Here is a 26,323-nt window from a genome sequence, read left to right as displayed (position 1 = left end):
CATTTATGTCACAGACCTTCCCCTTTCTGTATTGTTACACCATCCTGAAATTATGTAGCGTATATAATGGTGAAATATAATAACATGGTTCCTGTTGGTAAGTGTTGTAATATCCCAAGTGTATAAGTCCTTTCAGTGGCTATAAATATGATGCGAAATTGGCTTTCCTAAGAGCTGTGACTTTGTACCAGAGCACAGTGGATCCCAGTGTATTGTAATTAAATGGAAGTATCTTTCCTCCTAATGCCCTGGCAGCTCAAAGTTAAAATGAGGATTATACTTGTCTAACTACAACTGTTTTTGTAATAAGCAGTTTACTGCTGTTAATTCCCCTCAGGGAAATGTTCTGCTGCTGCTCTAGATGTCTTGGCTAATGTATTTCGTGATGAACTTCTGCCACACATCTTGCCCCTTTTGAAGGAGTTGCTCTTCCATCCCGAATGGGCAGTTAAAGAATCTGGTATCCTTGTTCTTGGAGCAATTGCTGAAGGTAAGGCAACAGTGCATGTCAAGTTGTGGAATTTTTGATTGATTCTAAAGCAGCTCTGTGATTCCTTCTAGGTGAATTTACTTATGCAAACAAGTATACGTCTTTAGCTGACTTGGGTTTAGTGATTAATCTCTACATCTGCTCATTGGTGACTGCAGTTATTTAATTTTTTAGTTTTAAATCTCTGCATCTTTTGGAGACATAAGGCATAACTTAGTTTCTTTTATTCCTCTTTTTTAACTCTGCGGCATATATTTATAAGTTTCTTATAAAGTACTACTTTGATTTTGATATAACAGGAATATTTATTGAATTTGAGCCTTACATTTCATTCATTGTTTTTAGAAAGGGAGACCAGTCCTGTGACTTCAGTGCCTTGAGCTGCTTTTGTGGATGGTTCTCTGATTTAAATGTGATAACTTCCATTTCTTTGTATTTACTCACAGACTTGGCTTTTTACCCGTATTTCCAGCATTCCTGTCCATTTTTGCAAACTTAAGGAATATGTTTGGGTCCATGCCTAGATTAACTCTTTTCCTATGGTACCTAGTTAACATACATTTTGTTTGTTGCTAGAAAACATTTTTGTTGATTTTGATTTCAAGTCAAGTAAGGTAAAAGTTTGTACTTCTGGCAAATCTCAGTGTATTACTTCCCTTGCTGACTTGAAGTTTGTAGATTTCTTAAGGAATGCTTTTTAATGATATGGTTATTTGTTATCAAGGCTTAATCTTTCTCTACTTGTTGTCTTGGTCACTCTGACTAGACTGGCATAAGACTTTCAAGCTTTATGAACTAATATTATTTGGATGTTCCTGCTATACTCCATTTAATAAAGCACAATTTCTGGAGAATGGGGAAGCACTGAAGTAGAAATATAGTTGAAATGAATGTAAATTTGATTGGGAATTTCAGTTATTGTTTATGGTGAGGTTCCTTTTTAGGACTTAGCATAAATTAGGTAATTTGTATAATGTTAAGATCTATTGCTACATGATAGAGGAAGAAAATGCATACCTTCTAGGAAACAGCAAAAAGTTATGTTTTATAATTCTTGTACTGTAATAGCTTTATTTTTCCTTCTAGGCTGCATGCAGGGTATGATTCCATATCTTCCTGAGCTGATCCCTCACCTTATTCAGTGCCTCTCTAACAAAAAGGCTCTTGTGCGCTCCATTACATGTTGGACTCTTAGTCGCTATGCACACTGGGTAGTTAGTCAACCCCCAGACACATACTTGAAGCCATTAATGACTGAGTTGCTAAAGCGTATTCTGGATACCAACAAGAGAGTACAAGAAGCTGCCTGCAGGTGAGCAAAAGCTTAAGCAAAAAGCATTATCCATGACACTGCTTTTTCATGGGAAACAAATGTAATGCTTTTATCAATGAATACATGACTGCATTTCTAGCTCTTAATGTGTTTTAGTTTTTTCCTTTTAAATTGGAGTAGGTTAGGCTTCTTCTGAAGAAGTCACAAATTACTTCGAGTTAAAATAAAATGTATTTCTTTTGTCCACTTTGTTTTTAGAATATATGAATCACCAAACTAAACAATCTCTTACAGTAAAAGAAATTATCTGTATGTGACAGCTGTTTATATTCAATATTTTAAGTTTCATTGACCAGAAATCTGGCTTTTATATGCCCTATGAACAAGGTCAATACTGATGATAAAAGGAAAACTGTCCTATCATTGCATTAGTGATGTTGTATATAATTAGCTCAGGATTACCAAAACATTTGGGTTGCAGTTATTTCAAGGGATATTCCCTTTCTCTTGAAAGGAGATCCTTGGAGGTAAGATTCCCTTCTCCCACTTGTTTGCTAATATTTAAAAAAAAAAGAATGGACACACCATTAATGAAATGGGTACACCTCTTGTGCAGGAAGTTCAGCAAATAAAGCTTTCATGTGTCATTTTGTGTGGGGCAGAAGTGTACACAGCAGACTGCCAAGGAAGTTTCCTTATAAAGCAGAATTAGATCTGTAACATGTATATATAACTGGTTTTACAGGAATAATTTAAAATTTTGCTTATCACAATATAAGAGCTGAATCTTTGTGTTCAATCAAAATAGATTGATTTTGTCTCAGTAACACCCTTTTGAAAACATACCTTGGATGAATTTGAGGTTTAAATACAGCACTGTGTTTAAACAGAAATGGGTAGTTTGGGGCATTTTGGGGTGGTCTTGTTTTGTTTTTTCCAAGATACTGACTGACCTGTTTGGGGTGGGGTTTTTGTCATTCAGTGCCTTTGCTACTCTAGAAGAGGAGGCTTGTACAGAGCTTGTTCCTTATCTTGCATATATACTTGACACTTTGGTCTTCGCATTTAGTAAATACCAGCATAAAAACCTGCTCATTCTTTATGATGCTATAGGAACTCTAGCAGATTCTGTAGGACATCATCTAAATAAACCAGTGAGTATACCTTATGCACTTGTCATATATTGAAAAACTGGGTAGGCGTTTTTTGTCATGTGCTTTATATGTTATAAAACAGAAATACTGACCTTTCTGTGTAGGCTTCAATAATAATTATTTACATGTAAAATACATGGACTGCATGTAATTTTCCAACTACCAAATATGTGGTGGCTTATGAAATGTGCTTCTCATTATTGTGGTTTTTTTTTTTTTCCTCATTCTCAGAATTTTTCAACTCAGAGGAGATACATATATCAATATAGATACGAAATGGGACTTTAAAGAAATTGGTGGAATGTGCGTGCTTATTTCTACTGACTATTTTTTTTTTTTTGTAACCACTTTCAGTATAGCTAAACTGCTCTGTGTGTCTTTCCAGTGTATTGGAGCACATCATTATTAGAAATTGCTTTATCAGAGAGTGTGACAGACATGTATTTTATATATAAAAACACAGAATCCTTTGGACAAAGCACAGATAACATGCAGGCAAATATAGTGGGTTTTTGTAGTGTACATAAGTTTTTTAATAGGATTTGTATGCATGCCATGTATATCTTAATGATGGCTATTTGTTGTAGTTTAACCCCAGCTGGGAACTTAGTACCACACAGCCACTCGCTAATTCCCACTCCCCCCCCCAATGGCATGGGGAGGAGAATCAGAAAAAAGGTAAAAACCCACAGGTTGAGATAAAAACAGTTTAATAACTGAAATAAAGTAAAATAATATAATAATAAAAGGAAATAGAGGGAGGAAGGAATAATACACCCCACCATCCCCCTCCACCTCCTAAAAAAAAGCCCATCCCTGAGCAGCGATTGGTCCCTTCGGGGTAATTCCCTCCAGTTTATATACTGGGCATGACGTGCTGTGGTATGGAATATCCCTTTGTCTAGTTTGGGTCAGGTGTCCTGTCTCTGCTTCCTACTTGCTTCCCGTGCCCTTCCTCACTGGCAGAGTATGAGAGACTGAAAAGTCCTCGATCAGGGTAATTACTACTTAGCAACAACTAAACCATTGGTGTGTTATCAGCACTGTTCTCAGACTAAAGCTGAAACGCAGCACTGCACCAGCTACTAAGAAGAAAAATAACTACCCCAGCCAAAACCAGGACAGTATTGAAATTTCTTTTATTTCTCTATAGTGTTTCACATGACATAGACACACTAAAATAAAACAATTTGTGTTGTTGCCATGAAATTTTACTTGCTTTCCAAGACTCCACACCATCAAATGACATTTTTCCCAATGTCTATCTGGCCCTGGCCAGATTCACATTTGATATCACCAGGAAGAGGCTAAATGGGAGCTCCTGGTGATGGTGGGACTTTCTTCAGTCACTTAGAATATTGTGTCTTTGGACATGGCATTAGCTGGCAGCATGTATTGGCTCTTTGGATACTTACTGGGAGCAACAGTACTACAGGGATGCTTTGCTTCATGTCCTTGTGACTGTGACAGCAGTGGAAAGATGCAACATCTTTATGCAGAATTGTTTAGTGCACCCTTCTGGAGGGACAGAAAATTACTTTCTTCATGGATAGGTAGTTGCTCCAGGAGGTTTCAGGAATTTTGGGGGGATAGGGTTGTAGCATCAGGGTAATGAGAGATGGTTGAGAAATGGCAGATGAACAGCCAGATTGCATTGCTGGCAAAAACATTTTCTGTAGGCCCTGAGGCAATCCTATAGATTTGTAACACCCCAGACAGCTATTAAATGTTGCTAGACTAAAGCTAAACCTGGAGGAAAAGATTCATTCTGTAAAGGTACTTATGTGACTCAGCAAAAAATCTTAAGACATAAATTGTAAAATCTAATACTTCTACATAATTTATTACTTCTACATATTGCAACAAGGATTAAATTACAATATATCAATTTTCTTTTGCTTAAAAAGTAGAACATATCAATTCTTAATATATCAATTTTCTAACTAGTATGCAATGGTGTGTTTCAGTAGCTGATGTATTTTCATCCTAAATAGGAATATATTCAGATGCTAATGCCTCCATTAATCCAGAAGTGGAACATATTGAAGGATGAAGATAAAGATCTCTTTCCTTTATTAGAGGTAAATATTAAAATTTTAATATACTTTATCAACTTCTTTTATGAATTACCCCTATTACTAAAGATGCTCCTCCTAGTAAGTATGACTATAAAACCTGACAGTGTTAGGTATCTCCCATTACAGAGTAAATATTATGACTGTAGTGAGAAAATCTTATGACTGAGAAAATGCCATCAGGTTTAGCAGACATATTTAGATGATTTTTTTTTTTTTTTTGCCATTCTTGAGTGTTTTCTTTGGTATTCTATGATTCTAAAAGAATTATTCAATCCCCCTGTGGTTCTTCTCTCTCTCCTTGTTCTCCCTTCATCCTTCCATTAAAACTGTTATCAGACAGTCTGAAGGTATGAACTATGTAGTCTATTGTCTTTACTTTCCAAGTGTGAAGCAGGAAAACACTTCTAGAGAAATTAGTTTCATAACTCTTGGGTAAAGTTAGGGCTTGTATGCGGTCAGGATACTGAAATTTAGTGTAAGTGCTAGCTGATTTATAGTAACTGTATGAACTTTTTTGGCCACCTCCAAGAAGATGTTGCTTCTAAGAAATTATCTTGACTGACATAAGTAGGAGTGAGTAACAATTAGCTGCCAGTTGCCTTGGGTCAGCTAATTGGTATTGCCTTTCCATGTTGTTTTTATTTACTTGTGGGTATAAGTAAAAGGTACTTTGGGGTGGTAGGGAAGGTTAGTGTGTCTCTTGCTCATTTTTTTTGTTTTTTTTTCTTCTTCTTTATTCCAGTGCCTGTCATCAGTTGCTACTGCCTTGCAGTCTGGCTTTCTTCCATACTGTGAACCTGTATACCAGCGTTGTGTAAATCTGGTGCAGAAGACTCTTGCACAAGCCATGGTATTTTTCTATTGCTATTCCAGTGTTTTCAGAATAACTCCTCAAACCAATGTATTAATTATGTAAATTATCGGTTTGAGGGAAAGTTTGTAGTATTAGCCACTGAATATTTAAATGAAGCTGCAGTTCTGAAACTAATTTTTTGTTTGGTTTATTTTTAATTTTATGCATACCCATGAGAAATACTAATTTTCAAAATGTGTACTTATTTGTTGCAGTTGCACAACGCTCAGCCAGACCAATATGAGGCTCCAGATAAAGATTTCATGATTGTGGCCCTTGATTTACTCAGTGGTTTAGCTGAAGGACTTGGAGGCAACATTGAACAGCTAGTGGCTTGCAGCAATATCCTGACATTAATGTACCAATGCATGCAGGTGAGATGAGCAACCGGTTTAACCCAAGGGTTTTCTTTCTTAAGGGAATTTGAAACACTTCTAGAATTGTCAGGTTTTTTTTCTTCCTCTCTTTAGGATAAAATGCCTGAGGTACGGCAGAGTTCTTTTGCATTGTTAGGTGATCTGACAAAGGCGTGTTTTCAGCATGTTAAGCCTTGCATCGGTATGTTTCTTTTACATATTAAATAATTAACACATTTTACAAACTGTTAAAGGGGATGGTTTAGCCATTGTTAAGTTCCCTTTTCTGTGGCATGCCTTCTCATGGTGTTATAAGGTTTCATTTTCCTGGGTCTGTAGTCTTTTCTCCTTTGAACTGTGTGTTTAAGACATTGCTCTTTTTGTAGACAGTGCAAGAGTTCATTTTGCTACTTGATTTTTATAATGTAACATGCTTTCTATTGTACAGGAATACAGCAAAATATGTACTTCAACTTCATTTAGAACAATTGTTTTCTTTGGTAAATAACTTTTTTCTTTTAAAAAAAACATCAGCTTTAAATAGTTGGGTTTTTTGTTCTACTAGAATCTTTTGTTACATATAATTTATGTATATTGAAATTAGAAAACCTGGTTAGATGGTAGGTTTGGTGTTTTTTCGTGTTTTCTTTTTAATTTCAGTAGGGAAGTAGCATCAATTATACACTTCAGTATTCACTTTCTCTTCCCTCAGATACTCTCAAGATGCACTTAACTTCACAAATGAATGTCTGGACAGGCTTAGATTTTAAAATTTATTTAGCAGATGTTATAATCTATCTTTGTGACTAATATTTTATTAAAATTTATTCAAGGCTATGATTTGCTTTCTAGGATTCAATGTTGTTTGCCACTGTTTTTATTTTGGGGGGGGTGGAGGATGGGGTGTTGTGTTGGGGGGGTTGTTGTTTGGGGGGGGTGTTTGGGGTTTTTTGATTGGTTTAGGTTTTTTTTCTTAGCACAGTTGAATACATAGCTATCCAGATGTGGGTTTTTTTTCTTCCCCCACCCCCAGGAAGGGGAGGAAAAAAAGGCTTCTAGTGTTACATAAAGCTTATTAGAAATATTTTTAAATCATAGTTTGAAAAGATTTGCATTGAACTGCTTAGGTTGTAAAATTTAGGTTAATCTGATATGTAGCAGAAATAGAACTCTTGTTAATTCTGGTGTAATGCTTCAGAAGAGTTTAAATATGCTTATGTGATTTTTTTTAAACACACGCACCCCTCCCCTGTGATCTTACAGTAATGGGACAAGTTTGTTGTATCGTGTGATGAGATTTTAAAATGTTGTTCTTTCTAGCTGATTTCATGCCCATTTTGGGAACCAACCTAAACCCGGAATTCATTTCTGTGTGTAACAATGCCACCTGGGCAATTGGAGAAATCTCCATCCAGATGGGTAAGATTTTTAACTTTTTTTTTTTCTTTGAATCTTTGCAAATTTAGAATGGTGTGTCTGGGTTGTGTTTTTTTATTTTTTAGTGATACTTACACATTTAAATTTAAATTAAATTTTATATTCTTGTCCTTGGCAGTAAATTCAATGTACCAGATCTAAATAGATCATGTATATTAACAGTAATTTTCTTCTGAACATTTCTTTTTGGCTGTTTCAGGTATAGAGATGCAGCCTTATATTCCAATGGTGTTGCACCAGCTTGTAGAAATAATTAACAGACCCAACACACCAAAGACATTATTAGAGAACACAGGTACCCAAAAACTGAAGCATTCATGGTGAAGGGAATTAGAGGGCTGGTTTGTTTTTGATAATGATTTTTAAAATTGCATAGAACTTATTTTATTGCTATGTATTTGGCTTTTATAAGCAAAGCTAAAACTTTTGCAGATCTTACAAGTCTCAGTCTTGCAACAATACATCTATCATATATCTAGATTATTGAAGTTATTGCTTTCTCACCTTTATTCCATTTTATATTTATCATCTATTTAAATAGTCCTCAATTTTATTTATGTATATGACAAATGTATGCAGTGACACTTAAAGACTTAGTGACTTTACACTGATTTTAATATATGCATGTCCTTACACGTGTATTGCATGTATATGTCTAGTGTTTGAAACAAATGTAATTGGCATATATAAAACAAATAATAAACTCAAATCATGAATTTACAAAAAATGCACTTTTTAAAGATTAATTTGTAGTAATATGCGCAAAAATCTAGATCTGTGATGGCAGTTTAACCACAACATAACTGCAATTATGTATAACTTCTACTATCTGGTCACTTAATAAAAAAATTCTGAAGTTTAACTGGCATGCTTATTTTTATGTTCTGGCCAGCAGCTTTGCCTTCCAAAATCTCAATTTAGAAGCATCCCCCAAATGTTTTATTGAATCAGAATTTCTGAGGCTTGTTTCTTTTGTGTTTATAGGGGGCGTGTTCTGGTATGAAGATCACCTTCCTTACTTCATCAAAACTTTATTAATAATTTAACAGGTTTCTGGTTAGCTATTTTACCATTTGAGAATCTTTTGACTTTTTTCAATTTGAAAACTATTTTGTAAGAAAAATGATAGTTTGGTAATTATGCTTGACATAATTGAAAATTACGTAAATTCAGTGTTAGTTACTTTTTCTTTTCTCTAAGTATGAGATAAATTGGAGAGAGATTTTTTCCATGCATATTTATCCTCCAGTATTCTCTACATACCAACCCCGTCATTTAGTATGGAAGGTGAACTTGAAGGAAAAATTGCCTAGTTATCTGGCATATTATCGGTACTGCTTTTTTTAAAGATTATTTTTGAGCAAATAATTGATTGTTACGCTATGGAATAGTATAGTAATATAAATACTCTTTCTCCCTGTCCCAACCCCCATCATCTGTACTGATGGATGTATAATACCTATAATTGAGAAGTATCTAGTACTTAAAAGTTTGCCTCCATCACTGCTAGAGAATTTTTTTAAGCATCCAAACACTGACTTTTTTTTTTTTTAAGCATCTTAATAGTTACTTTAAATGTGGATGCCTAACTGCAGATAAATGTTGAGTGTGGTGTACTTATTATAAGTTTGTTGTGGGATATTGTGCTGCATACATGCCACTGGTATGTGCAAGAGTATTACTGTTTTCTACTTTAGGCTGTTATGTAATGAACTATGAAAACACTTCTATGGAAACATACAAAGACCACCTTAAGTAAAAGTAGTTGCATAGAAAATAATGAGTACATGACAAAAAGTTAAGCTTTGACAGAAATTACTATTCCTTGTACAGACCTGTGAGAACTTGCAGATAAACCTTAAAAGTATATTTTCATTTGAAAGTGCCACTTCAAATGCAGTTTTATAAGTTAGATCTGCCAAAAATTTAAGACACTGAATATTGAAATTTCATAATGTCCGGGCAAAATAGTACATTACCAGTGAGCCACAGCTGTCATGGAATGAGTACATTTCAAACTGCTAGTATATCCTACACTAAACTTTTATTGGAGAAAGCATCACCTGTTTTATTGCATGTTTCATGAAGCTATTCACAAATGCCTGTTAATTAGTGTTGCGTAGTATGTCCCTTGAACACAGGTTTCCTTTCTTTGCTTCATATAAATCTGCTGGATTTTAGTGTTATTCGTGCATTTTGCTTCAAGTAATCCTGATACATTATTCCTACCTTCTCCTTTTTCTAAAGATTAATCTTTCATGAGTTGAGCAAGCACCATTAAAACATGTTTGCATGATGATATTTTATTCAGTCTCCCTTAGAACAAAAGACAACACTACCTAATCATGCAAAGAAGCAGTTTTGTTTGTCATATGTCCTTATGCTTTTGTATAAAAAGTAAGATTCTTATACAACTTTCATGAGGAAGCTTTTTCTGAGCAGGAGAAATATTGGGATTAAAGAATTAATTTTCTGCAGTCGGTTGCTGTGAGTTAGTGACCACTTAAAATTCTCTACAAGATTATGAAGAAAACAAATATTTGGTGCTCTTAGAGAAGTGTTTAATCTACTTATAGTTTATTAGATAGACCACAATATATTCAATGTAAAAGTATGTATAAATGTATTTTTACTGATAGATAGTAAGCCTATTAAAATCTTCATTTCAAAGTACTAGAAAAAGCAGAATGCTTAGGACTACTTAATACTAAAACTGAAAATGCGTAATTCCTTTCTGTCAAGAGTATCCATAATAGTACTTTTTATTAAAAATTTTGAAGTGTATGGTAGGTAAATTTACTGTAAGAAATGATTCTGAAGATGGCAGAGTGACTGCTTACATCAGAAAGCCTTTGGATTTTAAATGGTGGATTTTGGTGTTATCTATCTCATTTTCTTCTTTAATTTCTCTTTTACCCTGGAGAGTATACCATGTACATTGCTGCCTCTAATTTAGGGGGTAGTAATAAACAGCACTGGTGAAATCTTATGTTTACTATCATGCACAGATTCTGTTGGCTTCTGTTTCTGAGTTATTTGCTGTTTTTTCTTTATTTTTTTCTCCTCCCCCCTCATTTGCTCATGTCTTGGTTGGCGTTTGGTGGTGTATAACCGTGATTGCATTACCTTAGCAATAACAATTGGTCGTCTTGGTTACGTTTGTCCTCAAGAGGTGGCCCCCATGCTACAGCAGTTTATAAGACCCTGGTGTGTATTATTAAATCTTTATTTTTTAATTCATTTTTCTTCACTTTCTTTCTTCTGTCTCACTTTTAGATATATTTTCGGTTGGTTACAAAATCTCAATCCTTAATCATTGCCAACCATGTGACTAATCTTGTCCTATCAGGTTTGTGAGTTTTTAGTAGCAATGTCATATATTCTTTATGTTGTGGCTAACAACTAATTTATGCATGGGATAAGATTGTCACATGCTTGCGTGTTAAAGCTTGACTACAAAAGAGCATTTTAAAATCCACCAGAATGATAATACAATGCATGCAAATACTGTAAAATTTAAACTGTGTATTACTTCAGTCTGAGGCTTGAATTGCTGTAAGGAATATGTTTCTAGACTTGCTATGTATAAAGTAGCTTGCTTGCTGCTGTAAAAGTTAAATAACTGTTCCATAAGTGATATCTGACATAATTCACACTGTGATAGCATTATATGTTCTGCTTTTAATAATGGTAGTTTCTATAAATATTTCATATACATGTTTCTTTTGTGTTTAATGGAATACAGGTCACACTTTCTAACTGTATATAGCGCAACAGGAAAGCAAGATTCTAGAGATGATACCTAATGGGAATATGCTAGTAAAGACTGTGCATCGAGTATCTTTCTGAGTGTTCAAAATAGTATTTCAGATAACCTTATCAGTGTGACTTATTCCATCAAATACTGTCATCTAGTTCTGACTTGATAGAATGAAAAAGTAATAGAATTAGCTAAGTTTTGCTCTCCAATGTACTAGGTGCACCTCTCTGCGAAACATAAGAGACAATGAGGAAAAGGATTCAGCATTCCGTGGGATATGTACCATGATCTCGGTCAACCCCAGTGGAGTAGTCCAAGTAAGATAAATAAATATGTCTTAACTTTTTTTCTTTCTTCATGTAAAATTTAGTGAAAGCTGTATATGGAGTACAAAAAAGTTTAACTTGATGTTGTTTCCTTGTAGTACATGCTGTAGCTGCTTTTTTGATGTCAAGGATGCCAATGTGTTTATATTTTATATTATACATATCATGATACTTCAGGATTTCTGCTTCAGTGATTATCACTTATGGAAAGGACAGTATTGTTAAATTCATTTTTTGTCTTTTACTTACAAAGAATATATAAACAATGGACTTTGACTGTATTTTGATACTTCTGTCAGTCTTTTCTATGTTGAGGATATGTATGAAAATACAAGGCAAAAGTTGACATACTAAAACCTACTTTTCAGGTGCAATCTAGGCTTTTAAAAAAAGAAACAGAACACAAGCAATAACCACCCCTTCATTCTTAAAACTTAGGTAGGGAAGATTTTGTTTCAACTTTGGATGTATTGCCTAGTCAATACAACAAGGAAGCCGCATCTCTTTAAAAGAAATGGTACATCTCAGGAACAGCGTATGAGTCTCTGCAGCTCCAAAATAACGCTATGCCAATGTAATATTTTCTAAGAGGGAAATGAAGGTGTATTTCCCTCTCCTCTGCCTGGGATCCTTCTTCCCGAAACACAAGAATTGATCCTCTATCATCTTTTGAATTTTTCAGTTCATTTCACTTATCCCTTATTTTGTACTTAGCATTTCCCTCTTTTGCTGTCCATTTGTTCTTTCACACAGCTTAAAGGGAGAGAGTAATTAAGGATTGTCATCATAATCCCAGCTCCTATGGTAGTTGTCCTCTTCACTTCCTATCCAAAAACATGTGCATTATCAACTTAATCATTAAGACTGATGTTTTAATGGTATAGTAGGAGGTAATGCATGATGACAGATGAAATAAACATAGGGATTTTGGGGTGGCTTTAGTTTTGAACCTGTATGGTAAACACTATGTGTATCCCAGAAACAACTTCTGGCTCTGCAGAAAGAAATACAACACTGGAAATGCATGAGAGTGAGTTGCGAGTGTGGTCTTGCACTTGTCAATTGTTATTAAGATGATTCTCAAACTCAGTATGTGTACCGAAAGAATTAAGGCAAGTGTGGTGTGGGAGGGGAGGAGGTGTTTGTTCGATATGGGGTTTTTCTGAACTGTGTTTTTATTTAATCAAAAACCTGATTAAACAAAGCTAATCCTACACTCAGCTATTTCTATTTCCATACACTTAAGTGTACAATAAATCACCATTATTGTCTGAATTAATTGCAAAATAAAGGCATAAAACCAAAAGCAGTTTTGAATTAGGATCAAATACCCTGCATAGTTCATAGAACAAACATCAAGCAATGTTTTCAGACCTATAAATTGAGGTTTCTAACCTATATGATTGTTTAATCTTTTAGGACTTTATTTTTTTTTGTGATGCTGTTGCATCATGGATTAGCCCAAAAGATGATCTCCGAGACATGTTCTGTAAGGTAATGTTTCTAGTATGACAGTATATCTGAACTACAATTGTTTTGGATCCTGTTTCTTTGTCACTTTCTATTTCCACTATTAGCACTTACTGTAATTGTGGTCATGAAGGCTTTCTTGCAAAGTCATAAATTTTCAGACAAAGCTTCATAAAAAATCTGAATTTTTACCTATATTTTTTTACGTGCTTTCAGGTTATTCCAAAATTGTTTTCAACAGTGTTGAAAAGCTTGCTTGAGATCTTATTTGAAAGGATAATCATCCTCAAAGATCTTTTCATGTCTTGCTTACTGTGTTTTGACTGCATTTGGAAGAACAGGGGGGGGTTTATGCTTCCTTTTTTTTTTTTTTGAGAAACATCTAGAAAATTGCAAATCATAGAATCATAGAATAGTTAGGGTTGGAAAGGACCTTAGGATCATCTAGTTCTAACCCCCCTGCCATGGGCAGGGATGCCTCACACTAGACCATGTTGCCCAAGGCCCTGTCCAGCCTGGCCTTGAACACTGCCAGGGATGGAGCATTCACAACTTCTTCCAGTGCTATCCTGATCTGTTTATCTTGCTTCAGCTGAAAATAAGATTTTTGGGGATTGCTTAACCCTCCTCAGAATCCCTCTTGGAGAAGCAAGTCTTCAAGAAACTAACGTACAGTGATAGCAAAGAATACATCCCTAGACAAACTCAATAGAATTTAAGCAAAAAGACTGTTTCCCTTGCATAAAATAAACAAAAAAAAAAACCCTAAACACTCAAAATAATATGTTGTTTTCACACTACTGTCTTAGGTTAAAAAAGAGAAAAAATTAAATTTATTTCAGTTTCATGAGCAAATGCTGTTACTGTTCAGTAGCGTGGCTCCCATGATATGTCATAAAATGAAATATCTGTTTAGGAAGGATGCATGTCAAAAGTTAATAAATCATAGAATACCAGGATTGATGGGACCTCAAGAATCATCTGGTCCATCCTTTAACCCTAAACACCCTCTTAAAGCTAAAACAGAGCCTATTTCTAAGTACGACTCATGGGTCAGTATTAGCACTTTCTCCTCATTTCCAAGTGTTCATATCAGAAAAGAAGACAGAAATTTGAATCCCATCTTGAGTAGAAAACACAAAAATCTCACTATCCTAGTTAGGGGACTAGTTATCTGCAAAGCTTCAAAGGAACATCAGGAACAGGAAAGGCATAGCTGTGAGTATTCTCATACTCTGCATCAGCAGAAGGAAACAGGAAATAGGAGCTTAAAAGAAATTCCAGGGTACTGGCTGTGGTGATTATCCAAAGAAGTTTCAGTACATCAAAGAATCACGGAATCAGTAGTGTTGGAAGGGACCTCTGGAGATCATCTAGTCCAACCCCCCTGCCAAGGAAGGGACACATAGACCAGGTTACACAGGAACATGTGTGGATGGGTTTTGAATGTCTTCATAGAGGGAGACTCCAGAATCCCCTAGGCAGCCTGTTCCAGTGCTCTGCCACCCTCAACGTAAAGAAGTTCTTCCTCATGTTGAGGTGAAACTTCTTGTGTTTTACTTTATGGCCATTGCTCCTTGTCCTGTCACTGGACACCACTGAAAAGAGTATGGCACCATCCTCCTGGCACCCACCTCTGAGATATTTATATGCATTAATGAGATCCCCTCTCTGTCTGCTCTTCACTAGACTAAGCAGGCCCAGATCCTGCACTTTCACACAGTATGCTAGAGATTGGAAGGGACCTCAAAAGATCATCTAGTCCAATCCCCCTGCCGGAGCAGGAACACCTAGATAATGTTACACAGGAATGTGTTCAGGCCAGTTTTGAATGTCTCCAGGGAAGGAGACTCCACAACCTCCCTGGGCAGCCTGTTCCAGTGTTCTGTCACCCTCACTGAGAAGAAGTTTCTTCTCAAGTTTAAGTGGAACCTCTTGTGTTCCAGTTTGTACCCATTACCCCTTGTCCTATCATTGTTTGCCACTGAGTAGAGTCTGGCTCCATCCTCGTGACACTCCCCCTTTATATATTTATAGACACTTATAAGGTCACCCCTCAGTCTCCTCTTCTCTAAACTAGAGACCCAGCTCCCTCAGTCTTTCCTCATAAGGGAGATGCTCCACTCCCTTAATCATCTTAGTTGCCCTGCACTGGACTCTCTCCAGCAGGTCCCTGCCCTTCTTGAACTGAGGGGCCCAGAACTGGACACAATATTCCAGATGCTGTCTCACCAAGGCGGAATAGAGGGGAAGGAGGACCTCTCTCGACCTACTAACCACCCCCCTTCTAATACACCCCAGGATGCCATTGGCCTTCTTGGCCACAAGGGCACAGTGTTGGCTCATGATCATCCGGTCATCCACTAGGACCCCCAGGTCCCTCTCCCCTACACTGCTCTCTAACAGGTCGTTCCCCAACCTATACTGGAACCTGGGGTTGTTCCTGCCCAGATACAGGACTCTACACTTTCCCTTGTTATATTTCATCAAGTTATTCCCTGCCCAACTCTCCAGCCTGTCCAGGTCTCACTGGATGGCAGCACAGCCTTCCGGCGTGTCAGCCACTCCTCCCAGCTTAGTGTCATCAGCAAACTTGCTGATAGTATACCCAGTTCCCTCATCTAAATCGTTGATGAATATATTAAATAAAGCACTGACCCTTGAGGCACTCCACTAGTTACAGGCCTCCAACTAGACTCCGCCCCATAGACTACAACTCTCTGGCTTCTCTCCTTCAGCCAGTTCACAGTCCACCTCACTACCTGATCATCCAGACCACACTTCCTCAATTTAGCTGTGAGGATGCTGTGGGAGACTGTGTCAAATGCTTTGCTGAAGTCAAGGTAGACCACATCCACCGCTCTGCCATCATCCATCCACCGTGTTATTTCCTCATAAAAGGCTAAGAGATTGGTCAAGCATGATTTCCCCCTGGTGAAGCCATGTTGACTGCCCCTCATAACCCTCTTATCCTTGATATGCCTTAAGATGGCACCAAGGATAAGGTGTTCCATCACTTTCCCAGGGACAGAGGTGAGGCTGACTGGTCTATAGTTACCCGGGTCCTCCTTCTTGCCCTTTTTAAAGACTGGAGTGACATTTGCTTTCCTCCAGTCCTCAGGCACCTCTCCCGTTTCCCAAGACTTGGTAAAGATGATGGAGAGTGGTCTAGCAATGACTTCCGCCAGTTCCCTCAGCACCTGCGGGTGCATCCCATCTGGACCCATGGATTTATGGATGTCCAGATTGCTCAACTGGTCTCTAAACCATTCCTCATCGACTAAGGCAAACCGCTCCGTTGACCTGACTTCATCTAAGGTCTCAGGGGTGCAGGGCTCTTCAGGACTGCCTGCAGCAGAGTAGACAGAGACAAAGAAGGCATTCAGTAACTCTGCCATCTCTGTATCTTCTGTCACCAGGGCACCCATCCCGTTCATCAGTGGGCCTACATTGCCTCTGGTGTTAGTTTTATCTGCCATGTATTTGAAAAAGCTCTTTTTGCTGTCCTTGACCCTTCTCGCCAGATTTAATTCTAAGGAGGCCTTAGTCATCCTAGCTGCCTTCCTACATCTTCTAGCAGCAGCCTTATATTCCTCCCAAGTGGCCAGCCCCTCCTTCCATGACCTGTAAACTCTCCTCTTCCACTTGAGCATACCCAGCAATTCCCTATTTAGCCACGCAGGTCTCCTGGCCCTCTTCCTTGACTTCCTACGTGCCGGGATGCTCTGATCTTGTGCTCGGAAAAAGCAATCCTTGAATGCCAACCAACTATCTTGGGCCCCTTTACCTTCAAACAGCCTTGCCCATGGGATTTCCCCTAGCAATTGCTTGAAAAGGCCAAAGTTTGCCCTGCTAAAGTCCAGGGTTGCAATTCTACTTGCTATTCTACTGGTCCTACCACACAAGATCCTGAATTCCACCATCTCGTGGTCGCAGCAACCAAGGCAGCCCTCAACCCTTACTGCTTCGACCAGACCCTCCTTGTTAGTGAGGATGAGATCCAGCAGCGCTCCTCTGGTTGGCTCATCCACCATTTGCAGGAGGAAGTTATCATCCATACACTGGAGGAACCTCCTGGACTGTGGCTGGGTTGCTGAGTGGTCCTTCCAGCAAACATCAGGGAAGTTAAAATTCCCCATGACGACCACGGCTTGTGACTGTGAGGCCGCTCTCAGCTGCCTGTAGAAGGCCTCGTCAACTTCCTCACCCTGATCTGGTGGCCTGTAACAGACACCCACAACAGTATCACCCCTGCCAGCCTGCCCCTTAATTCTCACCCACAGACTCAACTTGCTCGTCATCTGTCCCTGGACAGAACTCGGTGCATTGTAGCTGCTCTCGCACATAAAGAACAACCCCACCACCCTGCCTGGCTGGCCTGTCTTTCCTGAAAAGGACATAGCCCTCCATGACTATATTCCAGTCATGTGAGCTGTCCCACCACGTCTCTGTAATTGCCACCAGATCATAATGTCTTTCTTGTACTGAGGAGCCCAGAACTGAACACAGTAATCCAGATGTGGCCTCACCAGGGTCAAGTAGAGGGGGGCAGATCACCTCCCTCGACCTGCTGGCAACACTCCTCCCAATGCACGCCAGGATACTCTTGGCCTTCCTGGACTGGAGCATCTCCCGTATGAGGATAGGCTGAGAAAGTTGGGGCTGTTGAGCCTGGAGAAGAGAAGGCTGTGTGGAGACCTCATAGCAGCCTTCCAGTATCTGAAGGGGGCCTACAAGGATGCTGGGGAGGGACTCTTCACTAGGAACTGTAGTGACAGGACAAGCGGTAACGGGTTCAAACTCAAACAGGGGAAGTTTAGATTGGATGTGAGGAAGAAATTCTTTACTGTTAGGGTGGTGAGGCACTGGAATGGATTGTCCAGGGAGGCTGTGAATGCTCCATCCCTGGCAGTGTTCAAGGCCAGGTTGGGCAAAGCCTTGGGTGGCATGGTTTAGTGTGAGGTGTCCCTGCCCATGGCAGGGGGGTTGGAACTAGATGATCTTAAGTTCCTTTCCAACCCTAACTGTTCTATGATTCTGTATTGTAACCAGAGTAGAGTAGATCTTTGCAATCTGGACACTACATCTTGCTTGTGTAGGATGTACTATGGAGCACTTCGGTACTAAGTGAAGTAATACAGCTTGCTCTTCTAAATGCTTCAGGTTTGCTTGCTTTTCATTTTATTAAAATCCTTTAAACACTTAAGTCATTTTCACAGAATCACAGAATACTTAGGGGTGGAAGGGAACTCTGGAGATCAACTATCCAATCCTTCTGCCAAGGCAGGGACACCTAGACCAGGTTACACAGGAACATGTCCAGGTGGTTTTGGAATGTCTCCAGAGAGGGGGACTCCACAACCTCCCTGGGCAGCCTGTTGCAGTGCTCTGCCACCCTCAACATAAAAATGTTCTTCCTCATGTTGAGGTGAAACTTCTATGTTTTATTTAATGGCCATTGCTCCTCATCCTGTCGCTGGGCACCACTGAAAAAGAGTATGGCACCAGCCTTCTGGCACCCACCTTTGAGATATTTATATGCATTAATGAGATCCCCTCTCTTCTCTAGGCTAAACCAGGCCCAGCTCCTGCAGTCTCTCCTGCTGGCCACACTCCTCCTGATGCACCCCAGGATACTCTTGGCCCTCCTGGCCAAAAGGGCACACTGCCAGCTCATAGTCAACTTCTCTACCAACACTCCCAGGTTCTTCTCAGCTGAACTGCTCTCTGCTAGGTCAGCCCCCAACCTGTACTGGTACTTGGTGTCCTTCCTCCCCAGGTGTAGTACCCTACATTTGCCCTTCTTGAACCTCATGAGGTTTCTCTCCACCCAATTCTCCAGCCTATCAAGGTCCCACTGAATGGTAGCACAGCCTTCAGGTGTATCAGCCACTCCCCCCAGCTTTGTATCATCAGCCAACTTGCTGAGTATACGCTCTAGCCCTTCATCCAGGTCATTGATAAACAAGTTAAATAAGACTGGACCCAGTATTGATCCCTGGGGAACACCACTGACTAAAGGCCAATGACTACTCCACTGATCACAACCCTCCGAAGTGTGCCATTCAGCCAGTTTTCAATCCACCCCACTGTCCATTCATCTAACCCACATTTACTAACTTTACCTACAAGAATGTTATGGGAGACAGTGTCAAAAGCCTTGATGAAGTCAAGGTAGATAACATCCACTGCTCTCCCCTTGTCAACCCATCCTGCCATGTCATCATAAAAGGCTATTAGATTGGTCAAGCAAGATTTACCCTTGGTGAATTCATTATGACTATGATGTCATGAAAGGCATATGCAGGGACTAGGAGAGTGAAGGCCTTAATCCCATTGTAGGAGAGGATCAGGTTCAAGGTCATCCAAGGAACCTGAATGTGCACAAGTCCATGGGACCAGATGAAATTCATCCGTGTGTCCTGAGGGAGCTGGCAGGTGAAGTTGCTAAGCACTGTTCATCATATTTGAAAAATCATGGTAGTGAGGGGAAGTTCCCAGCGACTGGGAAAAGGGAAAGTTGAAGCCCTGGGGAACTATACACCAGTCAGTCTCACCTCTGTGCCTGGCAAAATCTTGGAGTAGATTCTCCTGGAAACCATGCACACAAAAAACAACGAGGTGGTTGGTGGCAGCCAACATGTCTTCACTAAGGGCAAATCATGCCTGACCAATTTGGTGGCCTTCTATGATGGGGCTACAGGACAGACGGATAGGGGCAGAGCAACTGACGTCTACCTGGACTTGTGCAAACAGTTTGGCACTGTTCTGCATGACATCCTTGTCTCTAAACAAGGTGGGCCAATGCCAACATCATGAAGTTCAACAATGTGAAGTGCAAGTTCCTACACCTGGGTCGAGGCATTCCCAGGCACAGCTACAGGTTGGGTGGAGAAGGACTTGGGGGTGGTAGTTGATGAGAAACTGAACATGAGCTGGCTTCAGTGTGCACTCCCAGCCCAGAAACCAACCGTATACTGGGCTGCATCAAAAGAAGCATGACCAGCAGGTCAAAGGAAGTGATCCCGCCCCTCTACTCTGCTCTTGTGAGACCCCATGGAACAGTTGGAACAAGTCCAGAGGAGGCCCCGAGGATGATCAGGGGCCTTGAGCACCTCCTATACAAAGACAGGCTGAGAAAATTGGGACTGTGCAGCCTGGAGAAGGCTGCATGGTAACCTCATAGCAGCCTTCCAATATCTGTAGTGGGCCTACATGGGTGTTGGAGAGGGACTCTTCATTAGGAACTGCAGTGATAAGACTAGGGGCAGTGGGTTCAAAGTGAAACAGGGGGGATTTATGTTGGTTATAAGGAAGAATTTCTTTACTGTCAGGGTGGTGAGACGCTGGCACAGGTTGCACAGAGAAGCTGTGGCTGCCCCATGCCTGGAAGTGTTCAAGGCCAGGTTGGACAGGGCCTTGAGCAACCTGGTCTAGTGGGAGGTGTCCCTGCCCATGGCAGGGGGGTTTGAACTAGATGATCTTAAGGTCCTTTCCAACTCAAACCATTCTGCAATTCTATGATTCTGTTTTTCTCTCCTGGTCCTTCAGCATTCAGTACATGCTTTAATAATCCATGCTCCTCGTTTTTAGATTCTTTCCAGGATATCCATGTGGGATCTAATACATTCAAACTAAACACAGTATTTCTTGGTCACATGGCATAAAGACAGACTTTCTTTTTATACTGTATTCTTCTGTACTTTTTGCCATGCAAGGAAGGAGACAAAGCTTTCTTCCAGCAATGGCATGGAAATTTTTTAGATTACTTCCTCGTTAGAGTGACTTTATATGCTAGCTGAATACATGATTACCTTAGTTAAGCTACATGTTTTTCCAACACTGGAGCTGAGAGTGAAAATGCCCCTTCCAAGAGCACAGGTAGATGACCTGCCAGTGTTGACAGCTGATACATATCCTATGAATTGCATCACATTTTATGAAAGCAAAACATCTGAAGACTCTAGCTGAAGCTCACTTGCTAAAGCTGCACTGGAAGATGATTTTTAAAAAGTGGTCCTTTTGTTGTACCTGAATATATCTGAAGAGGGCCTACAAGGATGCCAGAGAGGAACTCTTTGTCAGAGACTGTAGTGGTAGGACAAGGGATAATGGTTTTAAACTTAAACAGGGGAACTTCAGGTTAGATATAAGGAAGTTGTTCTTTACTGTGAGGGCAGTGAGGCACTGGAAAAGGTTGCCCAGAGAAGCTGTGAATGCTCCACCCCTGGCAGTGTTCAAGGCCAGGTTGGACAGGGCCTTGAGCAGCCTGGTCTAGTGTGAGGCATCCCTGTTCATGGCAGGAGGGATGGAACTAGATGATCTTAAGGTCCTTTCCACCCCTAACCATTCTGTGTTTCTATGATCCTTAGATTTTTTTCAGTCATTTCTTTCTTCTCTTCCCCTTTTATGCTGGCTTTTGACTACTGTGTTTAAAAGAACAGATAAGTGTTCTTTTGAAGCATAAAAGATTTTAATAGTTTCCTTTTTACTAATAGGTGTCTACAGGTTCCATGGAAAAAACACAGCTCTCACAGTATGCTTTTGTATTTGCTAGAAATTGACAGACATTCGGTCTGTCAAATATTGGTGGTGGCATACATATGCACATATGTATATTTTTATATATGTATAATATATCTATTTATATATTTTATACTAATTTGAGTGTGTAGCTATATTCTGAATGTCACCCTTAACTGAAATGTTTGGGTTTGTTTTATTTTCCTTTAAGACAGACATTACTAGACTTCATTTGTTTCTTAGTAACTTTTAAAATATGAAGCTGGGGAATTCAAATGGACAGATGCACAATCCAGCAGTTTGTGGGTTACTGCATATGTTGCTTGAAATAATGATCGTGATTCTACTACTTAATTATTATTTTGACTTCTGCCCCCCTCCCCCCATTTGTAGATTCTTCATGGATTTAAAAACCAAGTTGGAGATGACAATTGGAGGCGTTTCTCTGACCAGTTTCCTCTTCCCTTAAAAGAGCGCCTTGCAGCTTACTATGGAGTTTAACCTTATGTGCTGTAGCTGCAGGCCCATAATTAGAGGTAACCACACAAATCTGCCTTGCTAAGGGGGGGTGAGAGATTCATAGTAGTATATCAAGGTAAGATTGGAAGTGTAGGTGTAACAAAGTGCCTGTTTATGTTTAATGAGCAAAATTATGATTATAATCCTCAAGCTATCATACTGAAGTCACAGGCTCCCCTATGTCTTATGAATTAGTAGATGATGGATATGGTCTAAGCAGGAATATTTCCCTAGAATAGGAAAGCAAATTTAAGACGCTAGCCATGAGGAGTCAGATACATTCCTAGCCACATACGAGATGATATTTGCATTGAATAAAGGATGTTATGCTAATCTGTAACTCTACTGACTGTAGAGCTTGATGTTTTGGGGAGGCTGATGTGTTTATTATTGCCACATTCCAATTTATTCACCAATTTAGTATTGTTACAGTTCTGTGTGGAGAATGATTCAACTTCAGCAAAGAATTGTGATTGTATATTCTAGAATACTTGTATTCTTATACCACCTTGCTTTGTGTGCTGTTTGTGCACACTGTATAAAAGCAAAGTTCCCTCTGGTAAAGTAGTGTGATACTGTGAAGAGATTATTATACTACTCCAAAAAGAGGGCAAATTAAGTTTATTCATTCAATCTTTATATAAATTTGATACTTCCTCTAGAATTTTTGTACTGAAATTATGAATGTGAATCATGCAGTTCTGTTTTATTGTTGAATGGACAAGAGTCAGCCAAAGTTTTGTCAGTCAGTGACATAAGAGAATTGCATTTTTGATCTGAATAATGGATTACAATTAAACCAATTTCAAACATTTACGTGCTGATAAATGAGGGCATTTTAATTCTGAAATAAGTGGTGTTTTTCATCCTAATGAAGAGGAATCTGAAGTGGTAAAACTGCCATTTATCCTCAGTTTGTACTGAGGAGATACTATGACTATCTTGTTTAATCCACCTGAAAGCGAAATTGTTTGGTCAGTAGAAGGTATGTTAATATTTTTTCTCAATGTCATAACTACCTTATAATCTTGTACTAAACCTGGAAAAGCTTGTTAGAATATATAGGACTGCTTTTTCCTTAAATCTAAGTTTAGCCACATAGTGGAATTGTCAGTGTAGCCTTAAAGTATACAGTGCTGTCTCATGAATAATAATTTATCTGGTATAAATGGGGTCTTTTCTTAAACAGTCTAAAAAGGTAAAATCTAGTCATAGATTCATTTTTAAGTTAAAAGTTTTCACCTACTGCTTAAAAGAAGACAAAACAAGCTCTTTGTTTATGCACTGATCTGTCAGTTAAGGTTCATGGTTAGATTTAACTATACCTCTATCTTTTCTTTTATAGGTCCTTCAGTCTGGGAGACTATGAGGGAGTCTCTGCACCCAGGGAAAATGTTACCCTTTACTGGGGGGAAGGGTAAACCAGTAGGGAATAGAGTACAATCCCAACCCTACTGGGTGGGGTGGGAGGGAAGTGTTGCTGTCACTGTATTAAGTTGATGTTGGGAAATGTTTTAACATCTGGAGCCTTTGTGGGTGGATATCTGTTTCCTATTACAACTCTGCATTGGATGTGAGGAAGAAGGAAAAAAAAATAAATCTATTAACAAAACAGCACATTCTGGACTATTGTGGAGAATTGTACCAAAATAAGAACCATATAATTGAACCATAGGGATATATAAAGAGGAAAACTATTTTGCACACAATAAATGAAACCTAAGAATGGGGGTCACAAACAGTAAAAGGCTTTCTTTTTTATGTTGTTTTTGTTTGTTTGCTTGTTTTAAGTAAGGGTTTTCTACATTATTTCATCTTGCTTGATGGGATTCCTAGGTGATTTGCATGTTTACGAATAAGTAAGCAAATTAAGTTAGTACAGTTAAAATGCAGATTGTGTCTGTATTAGGAGCAGACATTTGCAGTGTGCAGCTTAGAAACCCTGTTGTAAATTCATAATCATGGAGTCATAGAATGGTTAGGGTTGGAAGGGACCTTAAGATCATCTAGTTCCAACCCCCCTGCTGTGGACAAGGACACCTTCCACTAGACCATGTCACCCAAGGCCCTGTCCAACCTGGCCTTGAACACTTCCAGGGATTAATAAAAGTTAACTTGGACAAAATTAAGCAACCTGAAAGATGCCAAATGAGTTACTCCTTTCACTTTTGGGGTAAGGGGAGGGACACTTCAAAGGAAAGATTCACATATTAATTTTTACATAAAAAGAAAAAATATCAAGTACCAGATATTTGTTTATTGTACTTAATTAATTTAATTTCTAGTGTAAAGAATTTTTTCTTAACATGCAGTTTAGGGTTCATACATGCATTCTGACTCATAGTAATTTAAATTAGTGGTAAAGTAGAATGCTTGCATCACATATGAGTGAAATTGGTATACATTTACCTATGTTGTGCCAGTCTTGTGTTGCAGTTTACCAATTCAATATAGCCCTGCATTTAAAATTCCTTTTCTGAGATTCTGTGGATCTTATTTTTATTAAGAATATAAAGTACTGTAGCTAACAATTAGGTCTTGAAACACTTTTCTAGGATCTGTTAAGATTAAGACTGATATTGTATTGTGTGTAACCTGCACAATGTGGAAAACTGATATAACTGTGCAAGATATTTGCCTCTGTGCTGTCAGTGTGATGTGCTTTCTGCATGCTTATATGCTAGTGATTTTTAGCAGAATCTCTAAAAGAGTTACATGGTAAGACCTATTAAAGGCTACATAAATGTTAGTTGACACATAAAGACAATTGTAGAAGTCAGTGACATGGTTGCTATATTTGTGTGTATTCCCACTCAACATATTACCTTTTATGCTTTCTGTTCACAGCATGATCTTAGAGGTGTTTAACGGATGTAATGTAAGGTATCTACAATGTATTAGCGCATGTTGATAGCCCTTTGCAATGTAGGTAAATGCACAAGCGTAAAAGTTTAAAGCTACAGAGTAAAAGTTGGTTTGGATCCTCGTCATTTCATTTGTTTAGCTTTTCTGTTGATGTTCTGGGTTTTTTTTGGTTGTTTTGAGTTTGGTAATTTTTCCCTCTATACTTACATGTATTCCTGTGAATAAACCCTTGTTAACTCTTTACTTCTCTTTCCATGTGTATTTTCTTATGTACTGTGAATGTGTAACCCTAACTGGTACATTTTGATCTTGTGTTCCTCTGAAAGTGGCAAGTCTTTCATTTATATTGCCTAAAGAGTATCCCATGATGATAAAGGAAAATGGAGAGATTTTTAAATCTGCTGGTCAGAGGTGAAGCTGCACTTTTCCATTTTTTCAAGTGCTGCATAATGAGCCTGCAAAACAAAAGTAAGCCATAACAGCCTTTGTATAGATTTAGTTTCTCACCTTTGCATTGCAAAATTGGATATTGGATAATAGTTTGGATGGGAGTTTTTTGGTGGTTTGTGCTTTGTTTGTGAGGTTTTGGGGTTTTGTTTGCTGGTGGGAGGGGTGGTTTTTGAAGAACTTGCTGCTCTTTGCATGGTTTTGTTCTTTCCGTGTTAAATGATTTAGCTATTGCACTGAAGCTTGAGCTGTACGAGTGTGAACTTATAAATGCTGTTTGGGGGCTTTTGTTTATGCATGATAGCATGCGTGCTTTAAATGTGTCGCATTGTCTCACCCTCCTTTTTGGGGGGGGGGGGGCTTTGCAAATTTAGATGGATTATGCCTGAAGAATAGTTTAGACATGTACTGTATGAAGTACATTCAGTAATGCTAGTACATAGTATTTATTCATTTTGGACAAATTTGCATGTGATAACTGGCTTTCAAATTACATTGCTTTGGTAGCAAATACAAAATCTCAATTAATAGCGCTGAAGTAAATTAGTAATAGTTTTAGTCACTAAAAACACTTGAAAACCAAGTTCTGGAAGAAGAAGGAAAAAAAACTTTAAAGCTTAGCAAGGTAGGATATTATTTTAGATGCAAACTTGCTTTAATTTTGAGTGTGTTTGAACATCAAGGAAGAGTTTCAGATAAATGACATTAAAAAAATTTGTAGAATAGAAAATCAAATAATTCTGTAGCATTACAGCTGGAATCTGAGTTTCAC

The 26,323-nt window shown here is 38.6% G+C and overlaps 1 protein-coding gene across 9 annotated transcripts in view; it reads left to right on the top strand.

Annotated features, from left to right (window-relative positions):
- The window catches only part of LOC133276330 (transportin-1-like), a 92,424-nt gene extending 67,077 nt beyond the window's left edge, over window positions 1-25,347 (top strand). For 3 of the 9 annotated variants that reach the window (XM_061467045.1, XM_061467046.1, XM_061467047.1), the window contains exons 12-25: window positions 338-490; window positions 1,577-1,802; window positions 2,746-2,917; window positions 4,912-4,998; window positions 5,738-5,845; window positions 6,064-6,222; window positions 6,319-6,406; window positions 7,525-7,623; window positions 7,841-7,936; window positions 10,773-10,848; window positions 11,619-11,718; window positions 13,147-13,221; window positions 22,114-22,256; window positions 23,585-25,347. In XM_061467045.1, coding sequence (XP_061323029.1) covers window positions 338-490; window positions 1,577-1,802; window positions 2,746-2,917; window positions 4,912-4,998; window positions 5,738-5,845; window positions 6,064-6,222; window positions 6,319-6,406; window positions 7,525-7,623; window positions 7,841-7,936; window positions 10,773-10,848; window positions 11,619-11,718; window positions 13,147-13,221; window positions 22,114-22,221 — 1,547 coding nt within the window. In that variant the 3' untranslated portion in view covers window positions 22,222-22,256; window positions 23,585-25,347. Of the gene's footprint in view, window positions 1-337; window positions 491-1,576; window positions 1,803-2,745; window positions 2,918-4,911; window positions 4,999-5,737; window positions 5,846-6,063; window positions 6,223-6,318; window positions 6,407-7,524; window positions 7,624-7,840; window positions 7,937-10,772; window positions 10,849-10,917; window positions 10,991-11,618; window positions 11,719-12,095; window positions 13,125-13,146; window positions 13,222-22,113; window positions 22,257-23,584 lie in introns of those variants that run through there. The other 6 variants (XM_061467048.1, XM_061467050.1, XR_009745824.1 and 3 more) reach the window with 6 other exon arrangements.
- Window positions 25,348-26,323: the final 976 nt, after the last annotated feature.

This window comes from Pezoporus flaviventris, unplaced genomic scaffold (genome assembly GCF_033815535.1).
Source record: "Pezoporus flaviventris isolate CSIRO_AGI_PZ_B2104156 unplaced genomic scaffold, CSIRO_AGI_Pfla_v1 ptg000044l, whole genome shotgun sequence".
NCBI lineage: Eukaryota > Metazoa > Chordata > Aves > Psittaciformes > Psittacidae > Pezoporus > Pezoporus flaviventris.
The sequence above is the reverse complement of the archived record's forward strand: the minus strand, read 5'-3'. Positions and strand labels throughout refer to the sequence as shown.